This window comes from Fusarium tjaetaba (assembly GCF_013396195.1).
Source record: "Fusarium tjaetaba strain NRRL 66243 chromosome Unknown NRRL66243_c0000030, whole genome shotgun sequence".
NCBI classification, from domain to species: Eukaryota; Fungi; Ascomycota; class Sordariomycetes; order Hypocreales; family Nectriaceae; genus Fusarium; species Fusarium tjaetaba.
In genome coordinates, this window is record NW_023501226.1 from 481201 (window position 1) to 508458 (window position 27258).

At 47.9% G+C, this 27258-nt stretch overlaps 13 protein-coding genes across 13 annotated transcripts; 8 read left to right on the forward strand and 5 right to left on the reverse strand.

Moving 5' to 3' along the window:
* Positions 1–825: 825 nt before the first annotated feature.
* On the forward strand, positions 826–1161 carry FTJAE_1733 (conidiation-specific 10; the record flags this gene model as incomplete). Its single annotated transcript, XM_037347853.1, has 3 exons — positions 826–869; positions 925–1012; positions 1060–1161. 3 exons carry the CDS (start codon positions 826–828, stop codon positions 1159–1161), a joined length of 234 nt encoding a protein of 77 aa, XP_037211300.1.
* A 722-nt stretch (positions 1162–1883) lies between these two features.
* FTJAE_1734 (uncharacterized protein) lies at positions 1884–2198 on the reverse strand (the record flags this gene model as incomplete). The annotated part of the gene is made up of 2 exons (XM_037347854.1): positions 1884–2085; positions 2143–2198. The coding sequence occupies 2 exons, from the start codon at positions 2196–2198 to the stop codon at positions 1884–1886; spliced, it is 258 nt and encodes an 85-aa protein (XP_037211301.1).
* A 972-nt stretch (positions 2199–3170) lies between these two features.
* On the forward strand, positions 3171–4348 carry FTJAE_1735 (prestalk A differentiation A; the record flags this gene model as incomplete). Its single annotated transcript, XM_037347855.1, has 5 exons — positions 3171–3640; positions 3685–3796; positions 3847–3937; positions 3988–4072; positions 4123–4348. 5 exons carry the CDS (start codon positions 3171–3173, stop codon positions 4346–4348), a joined length of 984 nt encoding a protein of 327 aa, XP_037211302.1.
* A 685-nt stretch (positions 4349–5033) lies between these two features.
* FTJAE_1736 (uncharacterized protein) lies at positions 5034–6743 on the forward strand (the record flags this gene model as incomplete). Its single annotated transcript, XM_037347856.1, has 1 exon — positions 5034–6743. The coding sequence occupies one exon, from the start codon at positions 5034–5036 to the stop codon at positions 6741–6743; it is 1710 nt and encodes a 569-aa protein (XP_037211303.1).
* A 99-nt stretch (positions 6744–6842) lies between these two features.
* FTJAE_1737 (monocarboxylate transporter 4) lies at positions 6843–8273 on the reverse strand (the record flags this gene model as incomplete). Its single annotated transcript, XM_037347857.1, has 4 exons — positions 6843–6952; positions 7018–7336; positions 7386–8175; positions 8224–8273. 4 exons carry the CDS (start codon positions 8271–8273, stop codon positions 6843–6845), a joined length of 1269 nt encoding a protein of 422 aa, XP_037211304.1.
* Positions 8274–10006: 1733 nt separating this feature from the next.
* FTJAE_1738 (transcription factor) lies at positions 10007–11349 on the forward strand (the record flags this gene model as incomplete). Its single annotated transcript, XM_037347858.1, has 3 exons — positions 10007–10343; positions 10394–10808; positions 10860–11349. The coding sequence occupies 3 exons, from the start codon at positions 10007–10009 to the stop codon at positions 11347–11349; spliced, it is 1242 nt and encodes a 413-aa protein (XP_037211305.1).
* Positions 11350–11875: 526 nt separating this feature from the next.
* On the reverse strand, positions 11876–13604 carry FTJAE_1739 (HNM1-choline permease; the record flags this gene model as incomplete). Its single annotated transcript, XM_037347859.1, has 4 exons — positions 11876–13124; positions 13174–13287; positions 13335–13405; positions 13458–13604. The coding sequence occupies 4 exons, from the start codon at positions 13602–13604 to the stop codon at positions 11876–11878; spliced, it is 1581 nt and encodes a 526-aa protein (XP_037211306.1).
* A 1061-nt stretch (positions 13605–14665) lies between these two features.
* FTJAE_1740 (uncharacterized protein) lies at positions 14666–15966 on the forward strand (the record flags this gene model as incomplete). The annotated part of the gene is made up of 4 exons (XM_037347861.1): positions 14666–14842; positions 14895–14999; positions 15052–15285; positions 15340–15966. The coding sequence occupies 4 exons, from the start codon at positions 14666–14668 to the stop codon at positions 15964–15966; spliced, it is 1143 nt and encodes a 380-aa protein (XP_037211307.1).
* A 349-nt stretch (positions 15967–16315) lies between these two features.
* FTJAE_1741 (uncharacterized protein) lies at positions 16316–17077 on the forward strand (the record flags this gene model as incomplete). Its single annotated transcript, XM_037347862.1, has 2 exons — positions 16316–16622; positions 16671–17077. The coding sequence occupies 2 exons, from the start codon at positions 16316–16318 to the stop codon at positions 17075–17077; spliced, it is 714 nt and encodes a 237-aa protein (XP_037211308.1).
* Positions 17078–17743: 666 nt separating this feature from the next.
* FTJAE_1742 (uncharacterized protein) lies at positions 17744–18631 on the forward strand (the record flags this gene model as incomplete). Its single annotated transcript, XM_037347863.1, has 1 exon — positions 17744–18631. The coding sequence occupies one exon, from the start codon at positions 17744–17746 to the stop codon at positions 18629–18631; it is 888 nt and encodes a 295-aa protein (XP_037211309.1).
* A 103-nt stretch (positions 18632–18734) lies between these two features.
* FTJAE_1743 (choline dehydrogenase) lies at positions 18735–20621 on the reverse strand (the record flags this gene model as incomplete). Its single annotated transcript, XM_037347864.1, has 3 exons — positions 18735–19681; positions 19750–20463; positions 20588–20621. 3 exons carry the CDS (start codon positions 20619–20621, stop codon positions 18735–18737), a joined length of 1695 nt encoding a protein of 564 aa, XP_037211310.1.
* A 1123-nt stretch (positions 20622–21744) lies between these two features.
* Positions 21745–23114, forward strand: FTJAE_1744 (integral membrane protein PTH11; the record flags this gene model as incomplete). Its single annotated transcript, XM_037347865.1, has 5 exons — positions 21745–21876; positions 21943–22169; positions 22217–22451; positions 22499–22612; positions 22659–23114. 5 exons carry the CDS (start codon positions 21745–21747, stop codon positions 23112–23114), a joined length of 1164 nt encoding a protein of 387 aa, XP_037211311.1.
* Positions 23115–24779: 1665 nt separating this feature from the next.
* Positions 24780–26920, reverse strand: FTJAE_1745 (transcriptional regulatory; the record flags this gene model as incomplete). The annotated part of the gene is made up of 5 exons (XM_037347866.1): positions 24780–25124; positions 25174–25540; positions 25597–26167; positions 26213–26832; positions 26889–26920. The coding sequence occupies 5 exons, from the start codon at positions 26918–26920 to the stop codon at positions 24780–24782; spliced, it is 1935 nt and encodes a 644-aa protein (XP_037211312.1).
* Positions 26921–27258: the final 338 nt, after the last annotated feature.

Sequence of the window (27258 nt, forward strand, 5' to 3'; positions counted from 1 at the left end):
ATATTCGAATAATTGTGATAATCACATCTTCCGATAGGGTGCACGTATATTATCAAGTGGTCGAATCCTGAGTGAGACGATTAACGGCAATAAGCCACTGTTGCACTGAAATACATAGAAAATATTTACGTAGTTTGATCCGACATAATCTCTAATAGCATTGCTAATAGTCTCAAGGGCACAAGAAAACTTTAAACCGTGGACAGGAATGCTAAAATAAGCTGCCCCAAGAAGCTCATGAACTCATGTTATCTTACCTGACTCTTTTTAGCTTTTGATTAAGGTCCTAGGTAGTATGAATTTATCGCATCAACAACCATCATCGTTGACTGCCAAGGCGTGCTTGCGCAGGGGTAAATTAGCTGACATCTCAGCTCAATGACGACACGACCGTCTAAAACGTCACCGTGAATTGATTTACAAAAGATCAGCGTTGTATCAGTCGATATGCAACCATGAAAACCTGCAGATCGTTTTAGGCTTCTACCAATCAAGTACTGTTTTATGCTGTTGCTGGGAAACAAAGCAACATCTCGAGCGTCATAAGTATAATGAGCTCGTCACTCAGCGGTGAATTTTGTCAGTTTTTCTTTTTCTTAAACGTCATATTGAAACAATAGAGGATAATGCATTGATTAATTGAGTTTTTGAGACGTTGATCAGGGCGCGTGGAAACGACGTCATGTAGACGTATTTTCAGCGAAGCACTTTAACCTAGGACTGCAGGAGAAGAAGTATTTAAGGACGAATAATTCCAGTCAGTGATCGAGGAACAGAATCAAACCAACAAGACTTATTACACAAGAAACTTACACAACTATCAAAATGACTGGCACCGACAACACCAACCCCGGCAACTTCGCCAACCGGTATGCCAAGTCTCATGCGATCAAGACTCTGAGTGATCATGTCTAACAAAGACAGACCCAAGGAAGAAGTTCAAGAAATTGCCTCCAAGGGGGGAAAGTCCAGCCACTCTGGCGGATTCGCCAGCATGGACGCCGACAAGCAGGTTAGTCAACTTCACCACCTAAAATATCATATTCTGACAGGTTTCAGCGAGAGATTGCTTCTGAAGGCGGCAAGGCATCCTCTGGCTCTTTCGAGCCTGGTAGTGAGAAGGCCAAGGAGGCTGGTCGCAAGGGTGGATTGGCTTCCTAGATGTACTATTCTTATGAGATATGACTTTCGATCGATGGAAGAGCTCTATCGACAGGATGTAGGAACATGAATTAATTTGATAGTTATACTGATCTTGCCAAATGACGTGATGTTTTCACGACTCTTGGTGGTACTGTGACGTTCTCTCCGATCCTGAAAGCAATTAAGACTATACACGAACCCGGGGTAAAGAGGAGTCATGATGGCATTGTAGAGCAAGAAGTAAATAACCTCCTTGGTCGTATGACCTCTGAACAAAGCAGTTTGGAAACGACGCTTGGCATATTCGGCTCTCCGACGACATCTGTCTCAAGACCCTTGCCGATATCACTGCCATTCTGAGGTCGGGGTACAATAAGCTTCTTCTTGATAAGAACTTTTCTCCATGCTAGTCGCTTAATTTAAGCTTGCTGCACGTACTACTTGACTAGATGTGAGATCCCCGTGAGTGACATGAACAGCATGAAACGGGACCAACAGGGCGAATGTGAACTCGTAGATAACTTAGGGATATGTCTCTAGCAATTTCAATGTTTTTAGAGTAGTCATAGTTGAAATCTTCTTTTCAAGGAAGCATCCAATAGATCGCAGAAGAGTGCTTCCTGTAACGCAATAATAATCTAGTGTCACTCCCGCTACCTGAGCTAGACCTGACCATGTAATAGTACACAATTCTCCGACAAACAGTTCGTCCATGCATCTGTTCCTTGCTATCGCTCGACCTATGCCTTGTAGTTCTTCTGAGTCCTCCTTTTGTTGATCGGTAGACCATCAGGGCCCTCATTCTCGCGACGGCAGTTAACGCCGGCCTCATTGCCGCAACGAGCGGGGAGGAGGCAGCAGCCGTCATTATCACGGAATACTTCCAAGCCGTCGCTCGCCTTGCCCAGTGAGACGCAGTCTGGGCCATCGGGAAATCCACAACTATGAGGCGTGTTAGCAGAGCCGTACTTAACATGACGGTGCAATGTCAAGGCTTACCCGTTAATGGCGAGAGCGCCGGCGGCAAAAAGAACTGAGACTAGAGAGAACTGCATTTTGTGTTTTGGTAGAAGAAGATATGGCACCGGGCCTTGGGTGGAAAGATGTAATGATTTGTGAAAGGGTAAGCTGAAGAGAAGGGGATGAGAGAATAACGAAAGTCAATTCATGAGATGCTTAGCTATGTATTTGTATTCAGGACAAAACATATCCCTTGAAGAAGATGATCATGGCTTTTCTCTTGGCTGAAACGGCGTAAAGCCTGTAACAAGGTTAAAACGCAGGAGTTCGTATAAAGGAACTCCACTTTGGTCGTGACATTTGCCGAGTTAGGAAAACCTGATATCGTCAACATTCAAGAACCCTTGATGAAACATTTGACATGACACGGAGAATTTCTGCGTTACCTAGTTCAATCAAGAGTTTAGGCTGTGTAGATAGTTGGCAAATGATTATTAAACTTTTAAGGTAATTATTAAGACTTGGGTGTTTATACAGCAGTCTTAAAAATGAAACAAGGAGCGGCCATCATCACGATTTTGGCCGGGATGGGCCGACTACGTTCTCTGCACTGACATTAGGTCTCCGTGATGACTCTTGACTGCAAATAACACATCTGGCTCACAAATTAGACTAGGCCAATCTGGGCCGATCTGGGGTTTAATGGAAGCTGGTCCGCCTTACCTCGCAATTTCGCAATCCTGTCGTCAGTCCTCTCAGCAATGTCTCAGTCTCAGAAATGACTTCGTTGGTACGTAAATGGCGTTGCCGGAGATTTCCCTCCGCTTTGATAGGTTTGTCATTTAACAAACGTACGTAGAGCATCATAACGGGAGTCAATTGCGATGAATGACGAAAGTTGTGTTACCTGAGGGGAGCCAGCAGATATGACGACTAATTGAGTATAAGGTCACAAAGCACCATATAAATACTCTTGATCAATTTCTGCCCCTTTTCGCATCAATTAGCCAAGGCTGACCATCTTATCCTTACATTTCGATCCCCTACGAGGCTACGAGACCTTCACAATGTCACGAAACATCTGCATCACCGCCGTCGATGGCAACACGGGCTTTCTCATCGCCGAACTAATCCTCAAACACCGCGACTTCTCCCGCAAAGTCTCCTCCGTCGTCGGTCTAACCCTGCACCCCGACTCCCCAAAAGCAAAAGAACTTCAAGACCTCGGCGCCAAAATCATCCCCCACAAGCCCGGCCGTCTCCGAGTAATGGCCAAAACCTTGCAAGACACTGGATGCGACACCATCTGTCTTGTTCCTCCTGCTCACGAGCATAAGCTTGAGATTAGTGAGGAGCTTGTTCATGCTGCGAAGAAGGCGGATGTTCCGAATGTGCTGCTTATTAGTTCGGCGGGGTGTGATTATGCGGAGAGGGGGAAGCAGCCGAGATTGAGAGAGTTTATTGATTTGGAGACGTTGGTTATGGAGGCTAAAGGAGATCCGGATGTTTCTACGGGGACGTCGCCTTGTATTATTCGGTGAGTTTGTCGTGATGATTGAGGGGAGAGAGCTAATTGGTTAGGGCTGGGTTCTATGCTGAGAACCTTTTGTTGTATGCGCAGCAGGCTAAGTCGGAGGGCATTCTTCCACTTCCAATTGGAGAATTCCACAAATTTGCGCCTGTTGCACTTGGAGTAAGTCAACTTTGATGCGCCGATAAGGGATTATACTGAAAAAGCTGCAGGATGTCGCTCAAGTCGCTGCTCATGTTCTGACTGGCAAGGGCAAGCACGGTTTCGATGACCGACACCGCGGCCAAATGATGGTAGTCACTGGTAAGTTAGACTTCTCCAGTGCATACAAGCAATCAGGCTGATTATTTTAGGTCCAATGCTTTGCGCAGGCAAAGAGCTCGCAACCGCGGCCAGCAAAGCTCTTGGTGCCGAACTTCAGTTCGAGAACATCTCTCAGTATGCCACCCACCTGTCCACACCCCAAATTACTAACAGGTTATCTCCAGTGCCGAAGCAAAAAGAGTTCTCAAGTCCCAGTCTGACATCGACCCGTCCGAGCAGCAATATCTCCTCGAGTACTACAGCCTTGTGAAGGAGGGCAAAACCAACTACATCTCCACCACTGCTTTCCACGATGTTACTGGCGAGCATCCGACTGAGCCGGAGAATTTCTTCAAGATCTATGAGGGTGAGATGAGACCCAAGAAGAAGGCTAAGCACGAGCATAAGTGAAGAACGGTAGTATCCGAGGAGTAAGGTTGAAAACATTTAAGCAAATCCAAATTTTGAGCTTAGGAAATTGACATCTGGTGGGTGCCTAGATGTGAGACTAGGAATGGCTGGCGTTATTTATTATTTCATGTAACTTAATGCTCAATGCCTCATTTCACAACAAACTCAAAACATCGGCAGTGATCTCCCATCGTATTCCCATCCAAACCAACCAATCATGTCGTATCTCCCTCCCGAGCAGCCCGATAGCAAAACCCTAAAAGAACCATAAATTCTACCTAGATATACCATGCAACGTTTCTCTGCATACAACCGACTCCTAATTAAACACTAAAGAGAATTGTCTTTCGAATATGACGTATAGGACACTATCTACCTACCAAATAGAGTATATCGTGATCCTTGTATGACAGGAAATATCAAAAGTGCCTAGCTTCCTGCGGGCGGGGAACCCTGCTTTATCATACAAGAACTTTGAAAAAGTCGCACGGATCGACATCGCGGATCACACGTCCGATATTAACGGGTTACATGGCTGAAGTATGAGTATTACGACATTGATATCTGGAGTATAAAGATTAACTCACGACCCCTCTTTGAGATGATGAGTTTGTGGCTGCTTATACTTGTCATCGGCTTCTTCAGCACCTTTGGTATTAACTATACACTGATGCTACTTACAAAGATGGCATTAGCAGGCAGTCACTTTGGTGGCCAATGGGGTTCATTCGCTATCGCGGGAGATTCCTTCAACTTGTCCATGACCGATCATGTCATCCGCACGTGGGCAGACCTTGGTGAGCTCGATGAGTTTTACAACATTGATATGGCCCCGCGCCGGTATCAAGCCTTGACGACATATCACAAGAGCGAGCAGGATCTTCTTGGCGGCATTGACTTTGAGCATCTTGATCAAGAAGGCAAAGTGGATTATATCATGCTCAACACGTACCATACACGACAACTCAACAACCTTGATCTTCAAAAGGCTTCGAAAGAGAAATATGATCCTCTGCTTCCGTTTTCAGATGATCTTATTGGAATGCTTGAGGCGCGTCAGGATGTTGATCCGATGAAAGCCAAAGAAACGGCGGGTTTGCTGAACAACATCACCAAATCTATCGCCAAAGTTCAGACTAAAGTGGAGGAGGGCGGTTTCAATGTTACGGAAACGACAGGTTATCTCGCGAGTAAAGCCATCACCAACCTTCTGGATCTTTTGGGCGAATGGTTCTCATTTTACTCGACTTACGATCCCCTTTTCGATTTCTGGGTTACAACACCTTGGCAAGCGGCCAACACTTCTCTGACGAACTACCTTGACGTTGTCCAGACGAAGCTGGCTGGAATGAACCAAAAGGATGATGAAGATGCCATTGTCGGGGAACCAATCGGACGAAAAGGTTTGGAAGTTGAGCTTGAAGCCGAGATGATTCCCTATACGCCTGAGGAGCTTATCAAGATTGGCAACCAAGAGTTCGCATGGTGTGAAAAAGAAATGATTAAACAGTCCGAAGCTCTCGGCTACGGCAAAGAATGGAAGAAAGCTCTCGAGCATGTCAAAAACGACTACGTCGATCCCGGAAAGCAAACAGAATTCGTTCGCAACTTGGTCGTAGAAGGAAGTCTCTTCGTCACAGAACGAGATCTCGTCACCATCCCCCCATTAGCAAACTCAACATGGCGCATGACGATGATCAGCGCAGAACAACAGAAGGTCTCGCCATTCTTCCTCGGCGGTCCGGTTATTCAAGTTTCCTATCCCGTTTCATCAATGGAGCATGATCTTAAACTCATGGTCATGAGAGGAAATAATAAGCACTTCGCTCATGCCACGGCTTTCCATGAGATGTTCCCTGGGCACAGACTACAGCTCTATATGGCAGATCGGTATAACTCCCATAGGAAAGAAATATTCGATACACCTTTTTTTGTGGAAGGTTGGGCACTATACTGGGAGTTTCTGTTCTATGCACGAGATGATTTCCACAAGTCTCCTGAGAATAGGATCGGTGCACTTTGGTGGCGTATGCATCGCTGTCTGAGAATTATCTTCTCGTTGAAATTTCACTTAGGAGAGATGACGGCTCAAGAGGCTGTTGACCTGCTCGTTGAGAGGATCAATCATGAAAGAAGTACGGCTGAAGGTGAGGTCAGAAGATCTGTTGAAGGGACGTATTCGCCGCTTTATCAGGCTGGGTATATGCTTGGAGCGCTTCAGCTTTGGAAGTTGAGAGAGATGGCTGTTGATAGTGGGAAGATGACGCAGAAGGAGTATCATGATGCGATTTTGAAGACTGGTGGCCTGCCGATTGAGATGGTCAAGGCGTTGATTTTGAACGACGAGCTAACGAAGGATTTCAAGGCGGGATGGAAGTTCTATGATTTCGATTAAGTATTAGTCTAGCTAGATTGTTGAGAATATCCATGTAGTTTTGTCTAAGATTGAGCCATGCCTGAGCTTATAACCGCCACACAGAACTGGATCTAACATCTAGTCTTTACCTTCCAACCAACCTTCAAAACCCTCGCAAGAACTAACAGTACCGCGCAGAGGGTGCTGGAAAGCGCAGCCCAGATATGAGCCCCAGTAATACTCCGATCCTGCAGCAATCCCCCAATAGGCGGTCCAGACAAACCCGCAAAGGAGACAAGACTAAAACACATACCCATTCTCGTCCCAATTGTATCAAGTCTCTTTGTGATACTAGCGACTCCAGTGGGCATAAGACTTTGGAAAGCGCCGGATGCAATGCCGTAGAAGATGGAGAAGATGTAAACACCGGCAACGTCGTGGACTGCGACCCATGTGTATGCAACTATGGCGACGCAAAGAGCTGCTGGGGCGATTGTATTGAGTGGGCCGATTCTATCTGCGAGGACGGGGATTAGGACTCGGGTTGGGAGACCGACGGCGTTGATTATGGTGGTTATGAGTGATGAATCGGCGAAAGACATTCCAATTTCTTTTTGGCCAAACGAAGCAAGCTTCAAGATTGTCAGTAAACCCATAAAAGGGATTGCTAGGGGTACTCACATAGTAGAAAGTGTAATACACAGACCACACAAAGAAGAACAATCCGCCCACATAAGATACGTAAAGAGTATCCTTGAAAGCACTCCAGTCGATAATAGGGCCAGTCTGTCGCGGGGGAAGCCTTGGCCTCATGAAAATAGCGACGAGTATAAATCCAGCAAAATTAATGAACCCCAACACTCTCGACGTCCACGGCATACCGATACTAGGGAGAAGCGCCCGAACAACAAGAGGATAGACAGTACCACCGAGAGAATTACCCGTCGTAACAAGTCCAATAGCAATACCTCTCCTCTTCTCAAAATACGTCGCCACCAACGCCAACGACGGCGCAAAGATAATACCCCCACCGATACCAGTGACAACACCCTGCGTAATCATAAGATGCCAGTACGAAGTCGACAAGCTCATCATGAAAATCCCAATGAGCTGCAATCCCGCGCCCACGAGAAACGTAGGGATCCAAAATCCAGCGTCTAGCAATCTTCCAGAGAATGCACTACCAAAGAAGGTAAACCATACTTGAATCGAGCCGATCCAGGAGATTTGGAAGGGCGACTGGGGGAGGGTGGAGGTGTAGTGCGCTTGAAAACTTCCAAAGGAGTTGACGTAGCCCCATGTTGCGAAGATGACGATCCAGCCCATTGCTACTTGTGTCCATGCCTCGATGCCGCCGTCTGGCGGAGGGGGAATGTCGCCGGGTCGGAAAGATGCGCCTGCTGAAGCGATGATTTCAAGATCTTGCATCTCCGACCTCGTCGGTTCACGACGTAGTGTATTAATTGGTTTGCTTCTCCAATTAGCATTTTTTTCACGTTCAAGGGCATCACGAACTCACAACATGGTTTCACCATTGTTCTCATCAGTTTGGGGTGTTTTTTCAGCCATTTTTACTCAATTCTAACAAACAACAAATTCACGGTGAGGAAACTGCGGTATCGCAATGTTAAATAGCTTGTCACAATCATGTTACGGTCAGAAAATCTAACGTGATGAAAAAGTCCCCGATACCGCTCCAGAATAAAAACCGGGAATAACATGATAAATTATGGATCTGGTGTAAAAAATTCTCGTGATAGCCTGCCCATCTCGGTAGGTAATCAACCGAACCGAAGGCCGATAAGCAGATAACGGAGATAGCTGTTTGAGCCTTTGGGAGCTCTACGAATGGGTAGTGGGCTCCTTATCAAGTTTATGTAAATCACAGGTCTTGGCATAAATGCTAGCACAAAATACCCCGCGGGGTCTTGATGATAGCTTCGACGACGGTAAGTCTACATTGGGATGGTCGGAACCGGCCGGTTGGGACTGAACTACTGGAAACAGAGTTTGTGGCTACAAACAAAGTACGGAGTAGCACCGAGACATTTCGCTTTGACAACCAGACTATCACTCGATTCAATACCGAAGAATTTAACCGACGGTAATTACGGCATTAATTATGCGAAAATTCTCATCCTTTCCCCACGGGCCATACCATTCCCCAGACAGCTCTAGCTTCCCACGTTTTTCGCTTGGGAAGGGAGGAAGATATCCGCGGCATGTCACTGACCGAAGGCTCCGGGGATCGCGATCCCTTCCCGTCGAGATATGTTCGGCAGAGACTCCGATCCCTTCAATTGGACCTAAAGGTTCTCAAATTCCATGACGAGTTCAGTCTGACGGTGCGGCTGAGATATTGTGGCTGCGAGCTGGTTCCCATTTCCTGGTAAACTTGCAAGCCATGCCGTGTCTCACTGTGAGATATTCTGCTAGTCTTACTTTTTGCCTATCCTTTTTTCTCATGTGAGAAAAGGAGACCCTACAATTTGGATTCTAGTCTTGTTCCTTGGAGGGCGCTGTGGCGTTTATCGAAGCTTGTTTTCTGAGCCTCCCTTGTCATCGATCTCCATGATAGTCTCCAGATCTTCAATTAGTCAGTGATCAGTAACCAAACTGTCGGTAACAATGTCTCAAAATAGATAATGAAATACAATATTAGCACAAGTAATTGTCATCGCTACACGCCACGGCTTGTCGGTGACATTTGTCACTACCCCGTACACTACCCTACCCTACTTCCATTCAAATCCTTTCCCAATGTCCGTCACTTTTCGGTGTGGCCCGGAATTGCCGCTAGCTCTGTCTAGACCCTGATCTAGAAGCTCCGACAATTCACCAATCAATAGCGTCGAGCATGCAACTCTATGCACCCTAGACGCCATGTCTTATGCGTAATCCCCAGCACGCAAGCGCGTATCTCACATACCGGGCTCTCGTAAACTCATCATAATTCAACCTTCTATCCATACCTCGCCCATGAAACGATTGAGTATAAGTAATAGATTACGGTCCCTCCCCAAAACAGGCAAGATACCGAGAGACAGAGAGAGGGTCACCTGTTTTTTCCCAAATTAGGTATTTCTTAACTTTCAAATGTCGCTTGCTAAGAGGAACAACGGTGCGTGCTTGAGAAAACTCCACATGATGTGATATAGGGCTGACAAGCTTGACTATTAGGCTGTTACGAGTGCTGCAAGAGACGTCTTAGGTGTGACAAGACAGAGCCCGAATGCCTCAAGTGTCAGAAAAAGGGCATCTCCTGCTCCGGGCAGGGCCTGCGGTGTAGGTACAGCAGCCACATGGCTGTTGACTCCACACCCGGAGGAGGAAAGCCATTGGCTTTGACTTTCATCTCGTCGGCGGAAACTCAATCTGGCAATAGTCTCAGATGGGTTGATTCCGCGCAGAGGATGAGAAAGGAGAGGGTGAGGAAGAGCAAGGGACGGGCTACTTCTGATAGTCCGACGTCGTCGAATCCTCCTGACTCGGCGTCTTCTGATGATGCTGCGTCGCCGTCGTCGGATGACTCGGCTTCTGAGTTTGGTGGTGTTGTTATGCCGTATCGATACGGTGTTACGATGCATCCTGCGCTGAATGAGGCTTCGAATGCCCAGACAAGGAGGTTGTTCAGTCATTGTAAGTTCCAGCCTCAACTTCTTCCTGAGGGTCTCCTCTAACGCACCTAGTCTCCGAGACCATCGCCGGACACATGGTTGTACTAGACTCATTCTCCTTCAGCAACGGATATCGAGACGTCATCCTACCGCTCGCCCAACAAGATGAGAACCTCGCACAAGCTGTATCAGTCGTCTCGGCGTTTCACTTGGGACAAAGAGATCCAAGGTTACAACGTATCGCTGAAGCAGGTCACCAAGCTATTGTCCAGAAGCTACGGCGGGATTCACTTCAACTTAGCCCTGAACAACTCTTCAACCCATATATCCTCGCGACGATCTTGGTCCTCTTGGTTGGTGAAACGATCACTGGCGCCGACAACTATAGATACCTTTTGGAGATGCTCAACTGCCTTACTCAATATCCAGACTGGATATCAATGCTACCACCAAATCTGAAGGACTTTTTCCTTCAGCAGATCAAGATGTAAGATCATTTACTGATGAATTTGTGGCCGTCCACTGACTCATTTCTTAGGTTCCAACTCTTTGGCGTCCCTCTAGCCAACGAATCCAAAGGCCTTCAAGTCCTCACCGGCCCCGAAGCATACCTCGACTTCATGGCCTACCCCGAACTCCCCCCACAATCCGAACACTTCACCAACATGGAAACCATCCGCTCCGCCATCTTCGACGCATGCAGCATCTATCGCCGCCGAGCCGAATCCTCCCTCGACGACGACGAGTCCATCCATCTCGTCGAGCAACTACGTCTTAAAGTCCTCAACCTCGACTCTACAACGAAAGGAGCGCACGCTCTTGTATGGACGTACTTTATCGCTGCTGCAGAGAGCATTCTTCCAGAGCATAGAGAGTTCTTTGCGGGGAGGTTGGCGGATTTGTATAGTGTTACGAACTTTGGAAGTATTCCTGTTGCGGTCAAGGCGTTGGGGACGATTTGGAGTATGCAGGGCACGAGGAGGTGGACGGAGATAGTTAGTAGTGAGACACCGATTCTTATTATGTAAATTATGGGATTTTTATGACGGATGATAAAAGGGTTGGGTTATAGGTAAAGGCGTTCATGGAGGATAGATGGAAAATTGATTTACTGTCATGATTGAGGTTCCTTAGCAGCATCATCGCCCAACTGGGCCTTGATATTAAACAGCGGAAAGTTTTATGTATCTTAGTATAGGTTTATGAGTGTACTCTTCATCAAAATCTTGGCCCAATCTCGGGTTCTTTGTCGACATTAATTGAGCTCTTCCAAAGGCCTTGAATGGGGTCTGATTACCTACCGGAACTACCTAGTCTAGGGTATCCACCCCACACAACATGGTCTGATCCGATCCCTTACCCCCTTACAGAGTAGGCCTTCGGCGTTTAACCTTTAGGCTTTCAGGCAGGGAAAATCGGGCTCTTTTAGCAATATGCTAGGTAGCTGAATATAGAGTATATTCAATTTTATTAGATTAATACGAGGGAACTAACTCAAGCCCTGACTTAAACCAGGGAAATTTACAAGACAAATCTTGCTATGCTCTGGTGCCCCTACTGTTCAAGTTTTCTGACATATGCTACTGGGCCCTCATAATGATGGGTTCCCCGGAATAAATAATATCCCACGGAAAACACCGCCACAGCTCCGTAAATAAGAATGCTCCAGTTCATCTCTGATGGAGACGGGTTGGGATTTCCAGGCATGAAAGCCAGGACGAAGATGATGATGAGGAAGGCTTCGGAGATGATGTTGACAGAAAGACCCCATCTTCCAAGACTGAACTTGGACTTAAGAAGAGGACTATTTGTGGATCTTCGCCAGATCATGCAGCCGATTGAAACGATGTAGCTCGATAGAAGGGATGTTGTTGCGAGTGAAGTGATTGAGTTGAGGGCGACTGCTGAACCAATGTTGATAAGAGACAGGAGACTCGAGATCAAGAAGGTTGTCAGGATAGCGTTGATTGGTACATCCCATCCTGTAGGGACCTTGGAAAACCAAGGGCTGAACGGAACAGCGTGATCTCGTGCGAAGGCAAAGAGCTGACGAGACGATGTAGCTACCATGGTAAGGTTGGAGAAACCAGTCATGATGACCAGGAAAGACGCCATCGCAGTAGCACTACTCGTCGACTGAGTCGAGTTCAAAAAGACCTGCATGAAGGGGTATCCTGTTGGCGAAGCAATAACCTCCTCAAGGTTACCGATGCAGAAACAGTAAGTGATAACCATGATCCAGCCAAAGGCACCGTTGAAAACAGTCGTTGAGATCATAGCCTTTGGCAGAGTACGGCTCGCATCACGCAGTTCCTCAGACATATGCACAGCAGCATCAGCACCAAGCAACGGCAGCACACCCGCCAGAATACCAACGAGCGTTGAACCACCGATGCTTCCCCAGCCTCCGCCGTCAGTGAACTCGGTAAACACAGCTGTGGCATCAGCGCGTGGTGAGAGAACCCAGAGTGTGACCAAGATTCCGAAGAAGGCAAAAATGTGAATGACTAGAACTGTCGCTTCAATCAAGGGCAGCTTTCTAGCGAGGAGTGTGTTGAAGACAACTGAGAACGCAGCTACAGCGATGGTGAGGAGTGTTCCGTGCCATGGCTTGGGGACGTATTCGGGGTAGTTCAGCACCACGAGGCCTTGGATTTGCGTTCCGGCGATAAAGGCTGATGAAGCGCATGATGTCTGCCAGCCGAGGACGCACATCCAGCCCATGAGGTAACTAATGAGTTTCTGGTATTGCGGGGGTGCGAATTCGGATACCCAGTGGTATTGACCTCCTGTCGTAGGAGCCCTGTAGATCCGTCAGTAATTGGCAGTGAAGTAATGGTGGAGGTACAGACATTGAAGCCATTTCGGCCATAGAGGTGTTGACGAGGAGGAAGCCCATCCAGCAGACGAAGAACATCCAGATGAGACCTGCCGTGCCGCCGTTGACGAGACCGATTGTCGAGACACTGCAAAGGTCAGCTTTGGTAAATATTCTAGCGTCAATGCAACGGACCTGAGGGAGAATTCCCAAGATGCCATTAGAATCATGGAAAAGCCAAAGATGGACAAGAAGCGAAAGTTTCTCTAGCATATTTGTTAGTCTAACACAGTCATAGGAGCGATATTTGCGACGAACCGTCATCTCTTGAGTCTTTCCCATGCGGTACATGTCAGCGCGATCCGCCGCATTACCCTTCTTCTCATCAACATGCTCGCTGGCCTCATTGATGCCATACGCAGCATCTTGAACGTCGACTGATCGTTTATCGCCTTCAGCAGACATTTTGACGTACTCTTTCCCAATAAAAGCTCAACTTAGTGAAAGAGAAGCGTTAATTTAAAGAAGAAAATAAAACAAATCGAGGAACAAAAAAAGAAAAAGGCGAACATGCAGATGCTTCGGTAATAGAAATGCAGGAGTGCGGCATGGCAACACTCTTTAGGGACGCACACCCGCCAACAGTTCCTCTCCTCGGTGCACCCAACCAACCCTTGCCAAAATTGTATGGACCCCTGTTTGAACTTGAGACCCTGGCTAGGCCCTTACTAATTGGTGATCCTCCCTCCCCCGTCCCGTGCCGAAGTCCGGAAGGATCTTCCGCTGTTGTTAAGTTGACTTGAACCAAACGACATGTTTGTCAAAGTCATGCTATTGTCATAGCCATTGCAGTTACGAGACTCCTCATTATTCTTGGTGTCGGCCGAGTTTTGCTTTTTGGTTTGTCTTTAGGCGAAGGTCGGATTCATTGAGTCGTTCGACAAATGGAGTCAGGAACATGGTGGAGTCTCATGCGACCAACAGTCTTGGCGGTTACAGGCATTGATTTCAGCCAAAATGAAGTATTTTTCTTCACCAGAACACATCTCATCACGTTGGTCAATACTCTGGCTTCGAGAAGAGTGAAGTTATTTCTGTTAAGGATCAGCCACTCAAGCCAACATATGTCAACTGCCGATCTCCTCGTGGCAGTACGTGACAGACATCACATTGCGTGAGTAATATTCCGTCTCCTCGGTTAAAACAATCATCACATCTCACGAGTTGCTTCCTCTGTTGGTTCACCCATGCTGTGGCTTGCATGATCCAATCTACCAACCAGGGCCCCCCATGTGAAGCCTTCACCAATGGAATACGTAAGAAATATCTTCAGCGGAAATTCTTTACGAGGATCGCTAGCGAGGTGACTTGCTGTGCCGTTGGTTCGAGTCAACATGAATACCAAGAGTCCGGGAGGCCGAAAAGGATTCAGGTCATGCAGCCTTAATAATTCTGCATTTCTAAATACCTAATGGAATGAATTCTGTTCTTTTCTTCTTTCTGTATTGTCGCAGATCTTGTGAAACATGGATCCGAACGATGATCTATATCGGTTTTCTCCCGTTACATTCAACGATCATGCGGGAAAGTTATGGATCGTGACGATCTTGTCGCTGATCTACACCTCGCTTATTGCGCTGGCAAGGGCTTATATCAAGTACAAGATGTTTGGGTTCGACGACGTTTTGTTTACTGCTGCGACGGTGAGAAATGCCTGTGATTTGCGTTTGTTTTGATGAGATGCTGACTTTGTAGGTTTTGCATTTGGCGCAGGCGATTGCTGTGTTTATTGGGTTGAGTAATGGATTGGGCAAGTTTAACTCGATTACGACGGCGGAACAATGGGCGATCTCTTCAAAGGTGAGTCTCAGCCTCTGCTCATATTCTCTTGTGCTTACGAAGTGAGTGGTAGTGCACGATCGCATCCGTCATTCTCACCCTTTTAGCTCTCAGTCTCGCGAAATGTTCTGTCCTCGCCCTTATACATCGCATCATCAGTTCTAAGCCCGGCAAGAACAAGATGGTCTGCGTGGCACTCATGATGTTCACTGGGCTATGGGGCGTCGGCTCAAGTTTGGCATGGCTTGTGAACTGTCGCGCTGGGACATTGTTGACTGTGAATAACGTCAAGCAATGCCCAGATCAGGTATGACCCTACTCAATCGTATCCTTCACAGCCGAGTCTAATGTCTACTGGTAGAGCGCACGCTGGGGCGTCATCACAGCAATCGACATCTTGACCGAAATCCTAACCTGGCTCCTCGTTCTTCACCTCTCGTGGTCCGTCAACATCTCCTTCGCCCGCAAATGCCAAGTCGTCACAGCATTCTCATTCCGAATCCCACTCATCGCCATCTCCTCCGTCCATCTCGCATACTCCCAAAAATACCCATCATCTCTCGAGCCTCAATTCGCCGTTACAAACACCCTCATCTGCCAACAAGTCATGATCGCATGGTCTCTCATCTCCGCGACAATGCCCAACCTCAAGAACTTCCTCAAGTCCTTCTCCATAGGCATGGGCTTCCCAGTGGCATTTGACTTTACGATGTCGGGTTCAAGCAAGGCTTATGCACTGCAATCACTACGGAATAATCGCTCTACGAATGCAGCTTCGGCGACTGCTACAGCTCATAGTGCGAATTGGAGACCTGATCAGGTGTCGAATCAAACTACAGCGGCACATAGATCGAGTAGGAGTAATAGTCGCGATGTGTCGGAGGAGGGATCAAGTTCGCGAGCTGGGAGTCAAGAGTTGATTATTAATAAGGAGGTTGCGTGGAACGTCACGTACGAGGACCATCAGGATGTATTTACTAAGCGATAGACCAAACCAACACATCAATAACGTGCTATTTTGATTCAGACAAAAGTTCTCCGGGTTTTGAGTCAGTGATGCCCTGAGACATGCAGTGGGAGTGGAGCTTCACATGCACGTACAAGGGCTTCATCCATGTCATGTCACGCCAGGTTCGCGGAACCCTTCCAGCGTCCAGGATATGAAGAAAAACCCTCTCGCAGGATCTGGAGACAAGGATTGAAGCGGGCTAATCGGATCATGTCAGAAAAACCACAACCAACAGCAGTTCTAGACCGTTTCAGAAGACTGTCCCAGAAATACAAGACTCCTGGCTCTTGCTTACTCCGTACACAAATAATTCCTCAACTGACTCGCAATGTCCGAGGTCGTGCTACGCGATGCGTATTACTCGGAACTTCCGGAGATCGCAAATGTCATGTCAAAGGCCTTTTGGGGCGATAACCTTTTTGGCGATCTGATCCACCCGCATCGGAACGAGTACCCTGATGATGTAGATCTGTACTGGCTGCGACGTGCACGGGTCAATTTCTGGGATTATCGATGGAAATGGCTTGTCGCTGTTGCGAAGGATGAGAATGGTAAAGAGATCGTTGTTGGTATTGCACAGTGGGCGAGGCTTGGAGAAGGGGGCAAACGGTTTGATCTACCATTCTATGATCCTCGTGAGTTATATGTCTCTTCTACTTTTGACTTAGCTAACACGGTCTTAGGTAACTTATTGAAACCGCTATCCTCAGTCGCCATGATGCTTCACGCCTGGGCCAAACCAAGTCGTGCAGTTGACCCCAAAGAAGAAGACATTATCGAAAGAGCATATCCTCACTTCGACACAATATGGAGCGGCAAACGTGCTGAGTCTTGGTATCTCGAAGCATTAGCCGTACGCCCAGATTTTCAAGGGCAGAACGTCGGTCGGCAGCTTGTGCAATGGGGTCTTGACCAGGCTGAAGCTGAAGGAGTTTGTGCTTCGGTAGTGAGCGCGTTGGGCAAAGATGATTTCTACAGGAAGTGCGGGTTTAATGAGCAGTTTGGAACAGCGAAGGATGGTGAAGGGAATCCTTTGGCTGATGTTGAGGGGTCCAATATCTTTTGGAAATGGCCTGAAAGTAAAGAGTGAGACTTTCGTGCGTATTTCGAGGGCATGATATCGATGAGAAGAGCTGGGGTGAGGGAGTGCATAGGTTGGCGCTATATCCAGGGCTTAATCGTTGGGTACTAGTTCAAAAACGTCCGTATTTGAGGTGCATTCTGGACATTTTTCTCATAAACCTAACTCTTTCTATATATAAGGAAAATCAGCCTATTGGTGGCCAAGAACCATTATTCGTTTCAAAGAAGGTTGTTGAAACTATGAAATGGAAGAGTTTGGAACCGCAACCGCGTCAAGGCCATGGAGTTATTGAATACAGCCAAGCTGAGAGACGTCTCCAGTATCTTCACAAGTAACATTCTTTTCCATCACTATAGCTGGAGGAACTCTGATTCTATCGGGAGAAGCTTTGATCCACGTTTCTGCTGAATAGCCTCATACTCTGAACTGTGGATTTCGGTCAATACCCAATTTAGCCCGTACCACTTTATTCATTCTATCTCCTTATCCTTCTGGCTTAATTCGGCGCAGGGTGGGCTAATTAATCTCAAATTTCTCCATTCCTAGGCAACCAACCCGTTAGCAGTGGATGCCAAACTTGATGGTGGATACCTCTCACGATATAAGAAGGCTTCTTCACCCAAACACCGTTTCTCATCATAAAAGCCAGGCGATATGAGCACCCTCGCAGCCATGGATTCTCAAACTTCGTTTTTGGACTTACCGCGAGAGGTCAGGGATATGGTCTATGACTACGCGCTCCAAGACGTCAAGTTCAGCAATGCCTTTACGACTCAAACCGCCTATTCCCCCGATACCCTTCCCTTGCTCTACGTCCATAAAATCATATCAGACGATCTTCAGCCTCGTCTTTATCAGAGCCACGCTATTGTTGTTCCACTTCAAGAACCTAGCACTTATGCAACTGGTGAATGGAGTATAGTTCCCAGGATTGCGTGCTCCAGAATCATGAAGCAACTCTCCAGCACCCTCATCATTGAAATGTCACAGACGACTATCTCCTACTATCCAGATTCAGATCTGGAAGAAGATTATGATGAAGACCCCGTTGAGGATGAATTCTCTTGGGACGATCTTGACAGTCAAGGTGCAAAACTTCCCCAAAAGCTCATCAACGACATTCTCGCTCTGAAACAAAGTCTCCCAGCCCTCAAAACCATCAAGTTTGTCTTCTGGTTCGGGAACTGGACCGCGTACTTCCGTGTTTGGGAGAAACATGTCGAGAAGCTCAGGGCAGCTTGGCCGGAGCCATTGCTGAAGATCGAGTTCAACATGTTTGAGTACGAAGACCACGATGCTGGGGATGGCGGGTCCAACTGGATCGAGGAATGGTATTACTGGGCGATAGAACGAAAGAGGATTTGGTTTCAGGCGCACAATTTCAAGTGGGAGGATCATGCCAAGGGGGACTTTCGAGGTCGTAGGATTAATGTTCGGCTGTGGCAGGATGAAGAGTTTCTGGGCGGGGATCCTGATGACAGGGAGAGGGCTCTTCATAGGAAGCGCTGTGAGGTGAAGCCTTTGTTTGTTAGGACGTGCGATATGGACGGTCGAGTGTAAGGGTTCGAGGGGCATGGAGATGATATCAACATGAGTATATTTCGTCAATCATTGATAACTAAAGTCTAAACATCGCTGCGCTCTAGTGATCCTCCTTCGACATCTATGCGAGATTATACTCAGCAATGAGCTTCTCAGCAGCTGTAATACCAGTCACGTACGCAACAGACTGGATATGACAGCTCGCCAGAACAGGAACGACACCCATATCCGCAATACGAAGACCCTCAAAGCCAATGACCTTGAAGTCACTATCAACAACAGCATCAGGGTCTCCCTTCTTACCCATCTTGGTAGTACCAGTCATATGCCAACTCGAAGAAATAGTATTCTTCCAGTGCTCCAAAAGCTCATCATCCGAGTCACCCTGCGGTCCAGCAAGCATAGCAACGTTATCTTTAGCGTAGCCATCATGCTTGACGAGTCTAAACGCATCGCGGAGTGACTCGATCGCTACACGACGATCAAAAGGCGAAGCCAAGAACTTGGGGTCAAACTTCAGCGGAGCGTTGGGATCAGATGACTGAAGCGTGACTTCTCCTTGACTCTGCGCATTGTAGTAAAACACAAGAATACAAGAGTAATTAAGCGCTGAGTCAGGAAATTCAGGGATGAACCAGTGAATAGGAAAATGCGTGAGAATCTCATAATGCGGCACAGTCTCCTTCATAAGAAACTCCTGCTCCTCCTTCGGCAGAGCCTTGAACTCATCTGACTTGACGAGCTTATCAAGCTTGAACCAGCCAATGCCTAACTCGCAGGCAAACTTTGTCCAAGGACCTGTACCGTCGCGACGCCATTGCTCAAGGGCGTCGTCCATGGCTTTCTTGTCGCCGTAGAAGGTGTCGCGGGCGGTGTCGCCTGGTTTGCGGGTGTAGACTAGGGGAGTGAACATGTGGTCGCGCAGACCTTGGCCTACGCGGGGGACGTCCTTGACGACGGGGATGTTGAATTGTTGGAGTTGAGATTTGGGACCGATGCCGGAGTGCATTAGGATCTTGGGGGTGTTGAGGGCTCCGGCTGAGAGGATGACTTCTTTGGAGGCGAGGTCTGCGAATGTTAGTTTATGTACTCATAATTCCAAGATCAACAACTTGAGGTTGATAAGGAGGACTTACACTTCTTGCCATTGGCTTCAACGCCAATAGCTTTGTTCCCCTCCAAAAGAACCTTTTGAACAGTCGAATCCGTCAAAACAGTAAGATTCTCAGGCTTAGGTTCCAAGAGGTCATTCGCAGTTGATCTCCGTCCCTTGGCACTCGAGTTGATCAAAACCGACATTCCCAATGGATTTCCAGAATTATGGTCAGGATTCAGTGGAAACCCAGCCTTCTCAAACAGATCCAGCACAGGGGGGAGATCCTTCTCCCACTCGCCAGCATACCCAACATGAAGCTTCCCCTCAGACCCATGGTCCTCCGCCTTGGGCGCAGCATACTTCTTATCAACACCCTCAGGCAGATCCCCATGAAACGTCTCTAGACTCTTATACCTACCATGGATCTTATCCCAGCGATACGCATCATCTCCTACGATGCGCGCCCACTCTTCATAATCATCTCTCGCACCAACACTATAAACACCAAAGTTGATAGCACTCGAACCACCAAGTCCCTTACCGCGGGAATAATCCAGCTCACGGTTATTAGCAAACTCTTGGGGCGCCGTCTTGTAGCCCCAGTTCATGTCCTGGTTTAGAAAAGTGGTCCAGCGCTGCCCGTCGACGCGCAGATTGCGGTCCTGGTTTGTGCCGCCGGCTTCGAGCAGAAGAACAGAGGGTTTCTTGGGGGTGCGGGAGAAGTTGGCTGCTAGGGCGCTGCCGGCTGGGCCGCCTGCGGGACGAAAGTTTGCGTTAGAATGGGACGGTTTGTTTGTTCTAGTGGTGTTGATCCATGTGTGCTCAGGCATTGGGCTAGAGGTGGGAGGGGATGATTGAGTCAGTTCGCTCGGACGTACCTCCTACGACGATAAAGTCGAATGATGAAGCCATATTGACCAATTGGATGGTAGGTATAGTAGAGAATCGAGTTATAGTCTCTGAGTCAGAGGTAATAATGTCAATTGTTAAGATGAGGTGATTTTGGAATAGGAAGCAATAAAAGGGAATGAGGGGAAAGGGGTCTTCTAGGAATATATATGATCTACAGCGCCTCTCCTCGCCCGTCAGTTTAGTCCAACCTAGCTCCATGGACTAGGCTAGGGCTCCTGGTGCAACGGTGTCTCATACTGTACAAGGTCCCCGATGACACAATGAAACGAAACCGGTATCAAACAAGATAATACTGTACTCGAACCAACACGTCGTTGCACGCCAAGATTCTAGGCCCTGTAAATTGGGGTTTGGTTTCGGGGGCGTGGCTTCACCTTTCTGACAGGCTTCTTACCTCGCCGCTTATGGGTGAGAAGTATATCAAATATGCAATTTACGCCCTACAAGCCACAGTCTGTCACCAGAATTACAATATGTCATCAGAAATATTTGTCAATAACAATAAACAAGTATGCCAATGTCTTATCTCTTGCAAAATAGTTCCACTTTTGAACAGGGTCTCACCTAAGACTAGTCACGGGAATAGCAGACACTTCAACGATCTACAGACGCACAAGTCAGGTCGAAAAGATTAACCGCCTGAACAATTAATTACTCGCGCGCCGCGGTCGATCCCCGTTCACATAATGTCTCCGGCTGTCAACTAATGGACCACCTTCTGCCAGCTCCTTGCCAATGCATGATTAGCACCGGCAGATCAATGCCGGATATGACGAATGCTCCGTATAGCGAACCTGGCACGCCATGTTATATGTGCGATCTGCAGGGGCTGCGGAGCCGCACGGTTCATCAAGCTATGCATGCCTGCGTCTTAGCAGAGGGTTTTAGAAGGATGGCGGTAGAAGGGAATGTAACTTTATTGTCATAGCAGACTTTGTCGGGATGCAGGCTTTTTCGGCACTGCTGCCGTCGGTAGTGGGCGAGGCGTGATTTCACTTTAATAGACCTTGGCTTGTCACCTACGTCTGTGTTGTGTTTTGTTCTGCTCTTTATCACATTTTTTTGCTTTTTTCCTGTTGGTTCACAGATCTTTGGTCCCAGAGATTCGGTAACCGTCGTGACCATGGGTATCGAGGAACAGTTCATCCTCCTCTCTTTGGGGCTCGTCACCATCGGAGTGAGAATGGGCGTGCGAATCCGACAGATTGGGTTTGGGGGATGGCAGTTGGATGATTATCTGATGCCCATCACAGGTGTAAGTGGCGCAATCACCTGCAGATGCACGGGGCCCTTTGCTGACCTGACCATTTGTGTCTTACAGCTTATTTTCGCTGCAGAGACAGTTGCGGCGTATCTCGTCGGTGCCAAGTTCCAGGGCTTGACGAATAGTTACATGACGGACCAAGAGCGCGCCGATATCGATATGAATGGGCAAGAACATTATAATCGGGTTTGGGGATCCAAGATTCAGGTCATAGGCTGGTCCTTTTATGCTTGTATTCTGTGGTGTCTCAAATTTTGCGTCACTGCGTTTTATGGACGACTCACGTATGTTGTTGACTGTTGGTGTTGAGGACGTTGGCTGACACTTACAGATCTGGATTGACGCATCTCAAGACTCGAGTTACGATCGCATACATCATTCTTGGTGTTTCATATGCTGTTGTTGCGCTTACGATTTTATTGTCTTGTCAACCTTTTCATCACTTCTGGCAAGTCTCGCCAGACCCGGGACTTCTTTGCCAACCGACCAAGTCGCCGGCTTATGTCTTGGTTGTTGTTATTCCCAACATCTTGACGGATATTTATCTACTTTCCATCCCGCTACCTGTAAGTCATATCCTCTGTTCTATAACGATCATATCTGACCTTGGCAGCTTCTCTGGGGCGTCAACATTAGTTTGCGACGCAGACTCACGCTCATGCTGCTCTTTAGCGGTGCTCTCTTCATCATGATGGCCGGTACAATTCGCGCCGTGACAATTCTCACAGTAAGTTGAACACCATGCACAAAAGATCATTCACTAACAAATACAGGCCGGTCCAAATGGCGCAGTCGCAGGAAGTCAATGGGCATGCCGCGAGACATTTGTCGCAATAATCGTCACAAACCTGCCCATAATCCAACCCCTCATCCGCAAAGGCGCCAGCTTGATCGGTCTCAGCGTTCTCTTCAGCCGCGGCACAAAATCCGCATCGCAGAGCCACCAGCTCCGCAGCAGCGAAATGGGTGGGAGCCGGTTCAACACTAGTCGCCGCCGCGGACCTGGCAGCTCGCACCCGCTAGCGACCGTTCCCCAGACCACGGCCTGGGCCAGCGACGAGCACATCCTCCCCGAAGCCGGGAAGCCCGCTGGTGCTGGCGGCGGCATCGTGGTCGCGCAGGAGATCAGCGTGCAGTCTGAGGTCAATATCGCCGAGGGTGATCGTGGGAGGAGGGGGCCTGAGGGGAATGACTGGGGGTACAAGACGAGTGTGTCAAGGAGTCCATAAGGGTATGGGCTTGGCTTGGCCTTGGCTTGGGCATCAATGCGACGATGGGCTACGTGTGTTTGGGAACAGGGAAAAAGGGACCTAGCGCTGGAATTAGAGATGGGAGTAACTTTGGACCGCAAGGACTTGTACTTTTCTATACCTATACTATAACAAACAATTAATGCTAATGCAGAAAAGGTCTTCTCAAACACTCACCTGTGCTAAAGGTATTGCGTCGTAATTCGGTTGGGAAATTATCCACTTTGTGAGTGGATTTGATGACCACTCGTAAACCACCCGCGGAATCCCGGATGATCGACATCCGGTGGATGGAGTCAATTTACAAGGATCAAGGTTTTAGCGTATCTTCAGCGGGAGCTTTCGTCAGACATCACAAATCCCTGACATATCGCTGTAGAAAAAAAAAGGAGAGTTGGAAAGGTTCCGAAGTTCCGAGGGTCGCATTGTCTGAGGAGTCTTGAAGATCAATCTACGGTTTGGATAACCGAGGTACAATCCTTTTGTCAATGCTATAACACATATCAATCTAGCACAGTCTGGACAGTAGACAATACAGTGGACTTGAATCAAGCTAAAGCTAGCCTCCGGGTACAGTGCAACTAAACTGGTGGCCGTTGAAGGATCCCATGTCCAACGGCAAAACACAACAGGAAGGAGACCGTTACAATGATGTTTTAAGCGATGGGTGAAGGTTTGGTTTGGGGTAGCATGGGGGCATCGTGATACAGATATAGGTGAGATATACCTCTGAACCTTGGTAATAGCCCGGAGGTTAGCAGGATCTGCATGTAACGTTTTATTGCCCGCATGAACTAAATCTCAGGATGAGTTAAATCTCCGTTGGGTTATTGAAACGGGTTATAAAACTTCGGTATATTTCTGCTCGGGGATCGTTGCGTATTTGTCGATATGACATGTCTTGGCCGTTATGCAACTTTTGAATCTGTTTCTCAATGCCTTTCTGGTCAGTTGTCTCGCTTCCAACTTGCCATGTCACAGGTTCTGTTGGCCCGTGATGTTATAGCAGGCTTCTTATACTGCCATGACTCGCTGTCCTCGTACGATATCGCCCCTTCGATTCAGAACTTCCGAATCTGTGACGGAAATGTAACCTACCACCGACTGCAAAGTTTCGGCTCCGCTTTCTTTTCGGGGGCCGTTGCGAAGCCCTGTTACCCCCGAGCTACCGAAAACTACCGATTCGCTCAACTGAGTATGCAACGGTCTTGCTGAGATAGAGTTTCCGAATCTAAAATTAGTCTTTGACGAGTATTCGCCAAGGAAGCAAAGGCATGTTTGAACGTCAGCAAGGAATATTCTATGAATGTATACGAGGGTCTCTAGTCTTATTTACTGCTGTCGAGCTATGCAACAAGTGCTGGTATCTTGGTAGTAGCTGGCTCTATCAATGCCTTCAAGTGTGAGTGAACGATAACATAAAACTATGCTTGATGATAGATTCGCTTATTTCGGTGTAAGCCGGTCTCGCCTATAGGTGACCACAAGGGTCATGTAACTTCATGCGGAAGAATCACAGCCCGTATCCCTGGCATCTCCCCAGAAAGGAAAGTCGTATACCCTCACTCAAACCGGCCTCCATTCCAAATGGGCTTGTTCCTACCCTTCTACGGAGTAACTACAATGCCATAATCATTCCCCAGATCATAGCTCACGCATCCCATTCCACAAATTGCCAACATCCGTAAACTCCACCTCCTGCAACATGGACCACCAATTCGGAAACGGATCCGGCACCGAAGCATTAACAACCGCTCCCATATTACCAGGCACCTGAACTTGACTCGCCACAGCTTCCTCCTCACGCCTCGCCGAGTTTCGATCTGCATGGCTGATCTGCTGAAGATGCTGGTCTGACCTATCCACGATTCGATATTCATGAATCGATTGGTGCAGAGTTTCGAAATCGGCTCTTGATCTTCCGCGGTAGCGTCCTGCGTCTTCGGTTGCTCTTTTGTATAAGAGTGATGAGTTCTGAATCGTTTTGATCTTAGTGTGTTAGCTTTAGGCTTGTGAAAGGGGAGAGGGAGAGACATACCCAGCCTCCTGCTAGTTCCCAGGCATTCTGGAATTCTTCTAGATAGTCTAGTCCCCAGTTCATAAGCTGTTCGGCTCTTGAGCTTCGATTGAGATTCATCCTGGGGAATCTGAAAACGTAGAGGTTGAGGAAACATGCGGTGAAAGCACAAAAGCCGGAGAAGGGGGTCATTAGTGGAATACCACACTCTGATGCTTCTTGGAGAAGAGAGGTGATCTGTTCGGCTGCGTTGAAGAGTTCCCTGGCACTTTCGTCCCACCAACCTGGCGGCGCTTCTGCTTCCAGAAGAGGAGGGTCAACAGGACCGCGAGGTGTCAAGTCGGCGGTTGGCAAGAATGGGAAGTACTCTCTGTGAAGCATAATCGTACTAAAGAAACGTTAGCATTCTGTCGTGACCATCGGAGCGTCGTGATGTTCTCTCACCTCAAGTAGTACAGCATATTCAAGTAAATAAACGACTCCCCATGTCCCAACGTCATATGCACCACAACACTATGCTGCGGATAATACAATCTCTCATGCTGACTCTTCCTCCATTCTTCAAGCCTATCCCGACACTGAGACCATGCCGACCCAGGAACCCACGGACAATTCTCAGGTGCACACATCCCCGGTGCACAGCGCCCATTATTAAAGACAAACGACATTGCTTGAGCGTAAATGTCGAACCCAGTTGCAATCGTCTCAAAACTCTGCGCCAGTCCGGATAAATCACCAGTGCAAATATGATCGAGCGACGCTGCGTCGAAACCAAATGCAAAGTCGGTGTAGTTCAGTGGACGAGGGACTTTGAGCTTGTGCATTTCGGACATTGGAAGCATACGCGGGTTGTATGTTCCTGAGTTGATGGTGCAATCCATAATGAAGCATGCCCAGTATGTTCGAGCTTCTACGGCTATGGCCATGACGTCTGTGTCGTTGTTTTGAGACGTGTCGAGCGGATGAGGGCTAACTCGGGAGCTATGTAGTGACTGCATGATGCGTATCGCAATTCCTTCTCGATGTCAGCTTAGTCTTATGAGCGGTAATATGACCATACCGCAGTGCATCCAAGCTTTGTGGTACTCTCTCACTCCCCATTCGTAAAGCGTCAAGATAAGCAAAGCCTGCACAACTTGAACCTTTGGCGGTTGGAGAATAGCATCAGCCAGCGTACTCCAAGCATACGAAGCATAGCACTCGCTACTCTTCAAAGCCCTCAACCAATCCCCAGTAACAATAGAGCATTGCTTCCTCGTAATAGCAAGTATCGTCGCTAACAAAGCCTTGCTCTCCTTGGACCGAGCAATTTGATACTCCTTGATAAAAGCAGAGGCCTGCAGTATCCTCAGCTCAGGAAACTTGGCAGTAAAGATATTCAGAGCCTTGAGAATAATCCCAATCGGTAGACGGGAGAGATGTTCGTCGACAGTATCGGGGACATGATATGAAGTTGTCTGTCGTGACGAGACAGGACTCGGTATAGGCTGAAACCCCGCCGTGCTCGAAATAACCGATACGTCATCCCTCGGCGTCAAACTCGCTTCATTCTGCGCTCTCCTCACAGCTTTCTTGGCAGATCTGACAATCGGTCTTGTGATTTCGCAGCCCGATGTTCCGAGGCGTTGACAGCGTTGGCATGGTGCACTGCCGGCGTGAACGCACTTGACCTTTGCTTTTCTTCACAACTCTCAATTAGTCAATGGTTCCAAGTAAAGAGAATATAGGGATCTTACCGGCAATGCTCGCAGGATAGACTGGACCGCATGGTTCTGGATATGGCGGGAATGGACGGGTTGTCGGCTTTGGAGAAGGTGAGGAGCGAATAAAATTGAGACTCCGGTTTTCGGATCTCGGGTTTGGCGGAGGAGTTTGGAGTGGAGATGGGGATGACCGACTTCCGATCATGAAAGACTTGAGACTGTAAAATAAAGTGATGAATGTACCAAGTTTGTTATAGTTTGTCCTAGCCTGGTCTAAGATAGTCTAAGCATATGAAAATATATTTTGTAGCCTGCCAGCATAAAACCGTCAACTCTCCGTCCTATCATCAGTGATCCATCACCAACGCCAGCCCATTCACCTTGATCCCTGATAACGCAACCA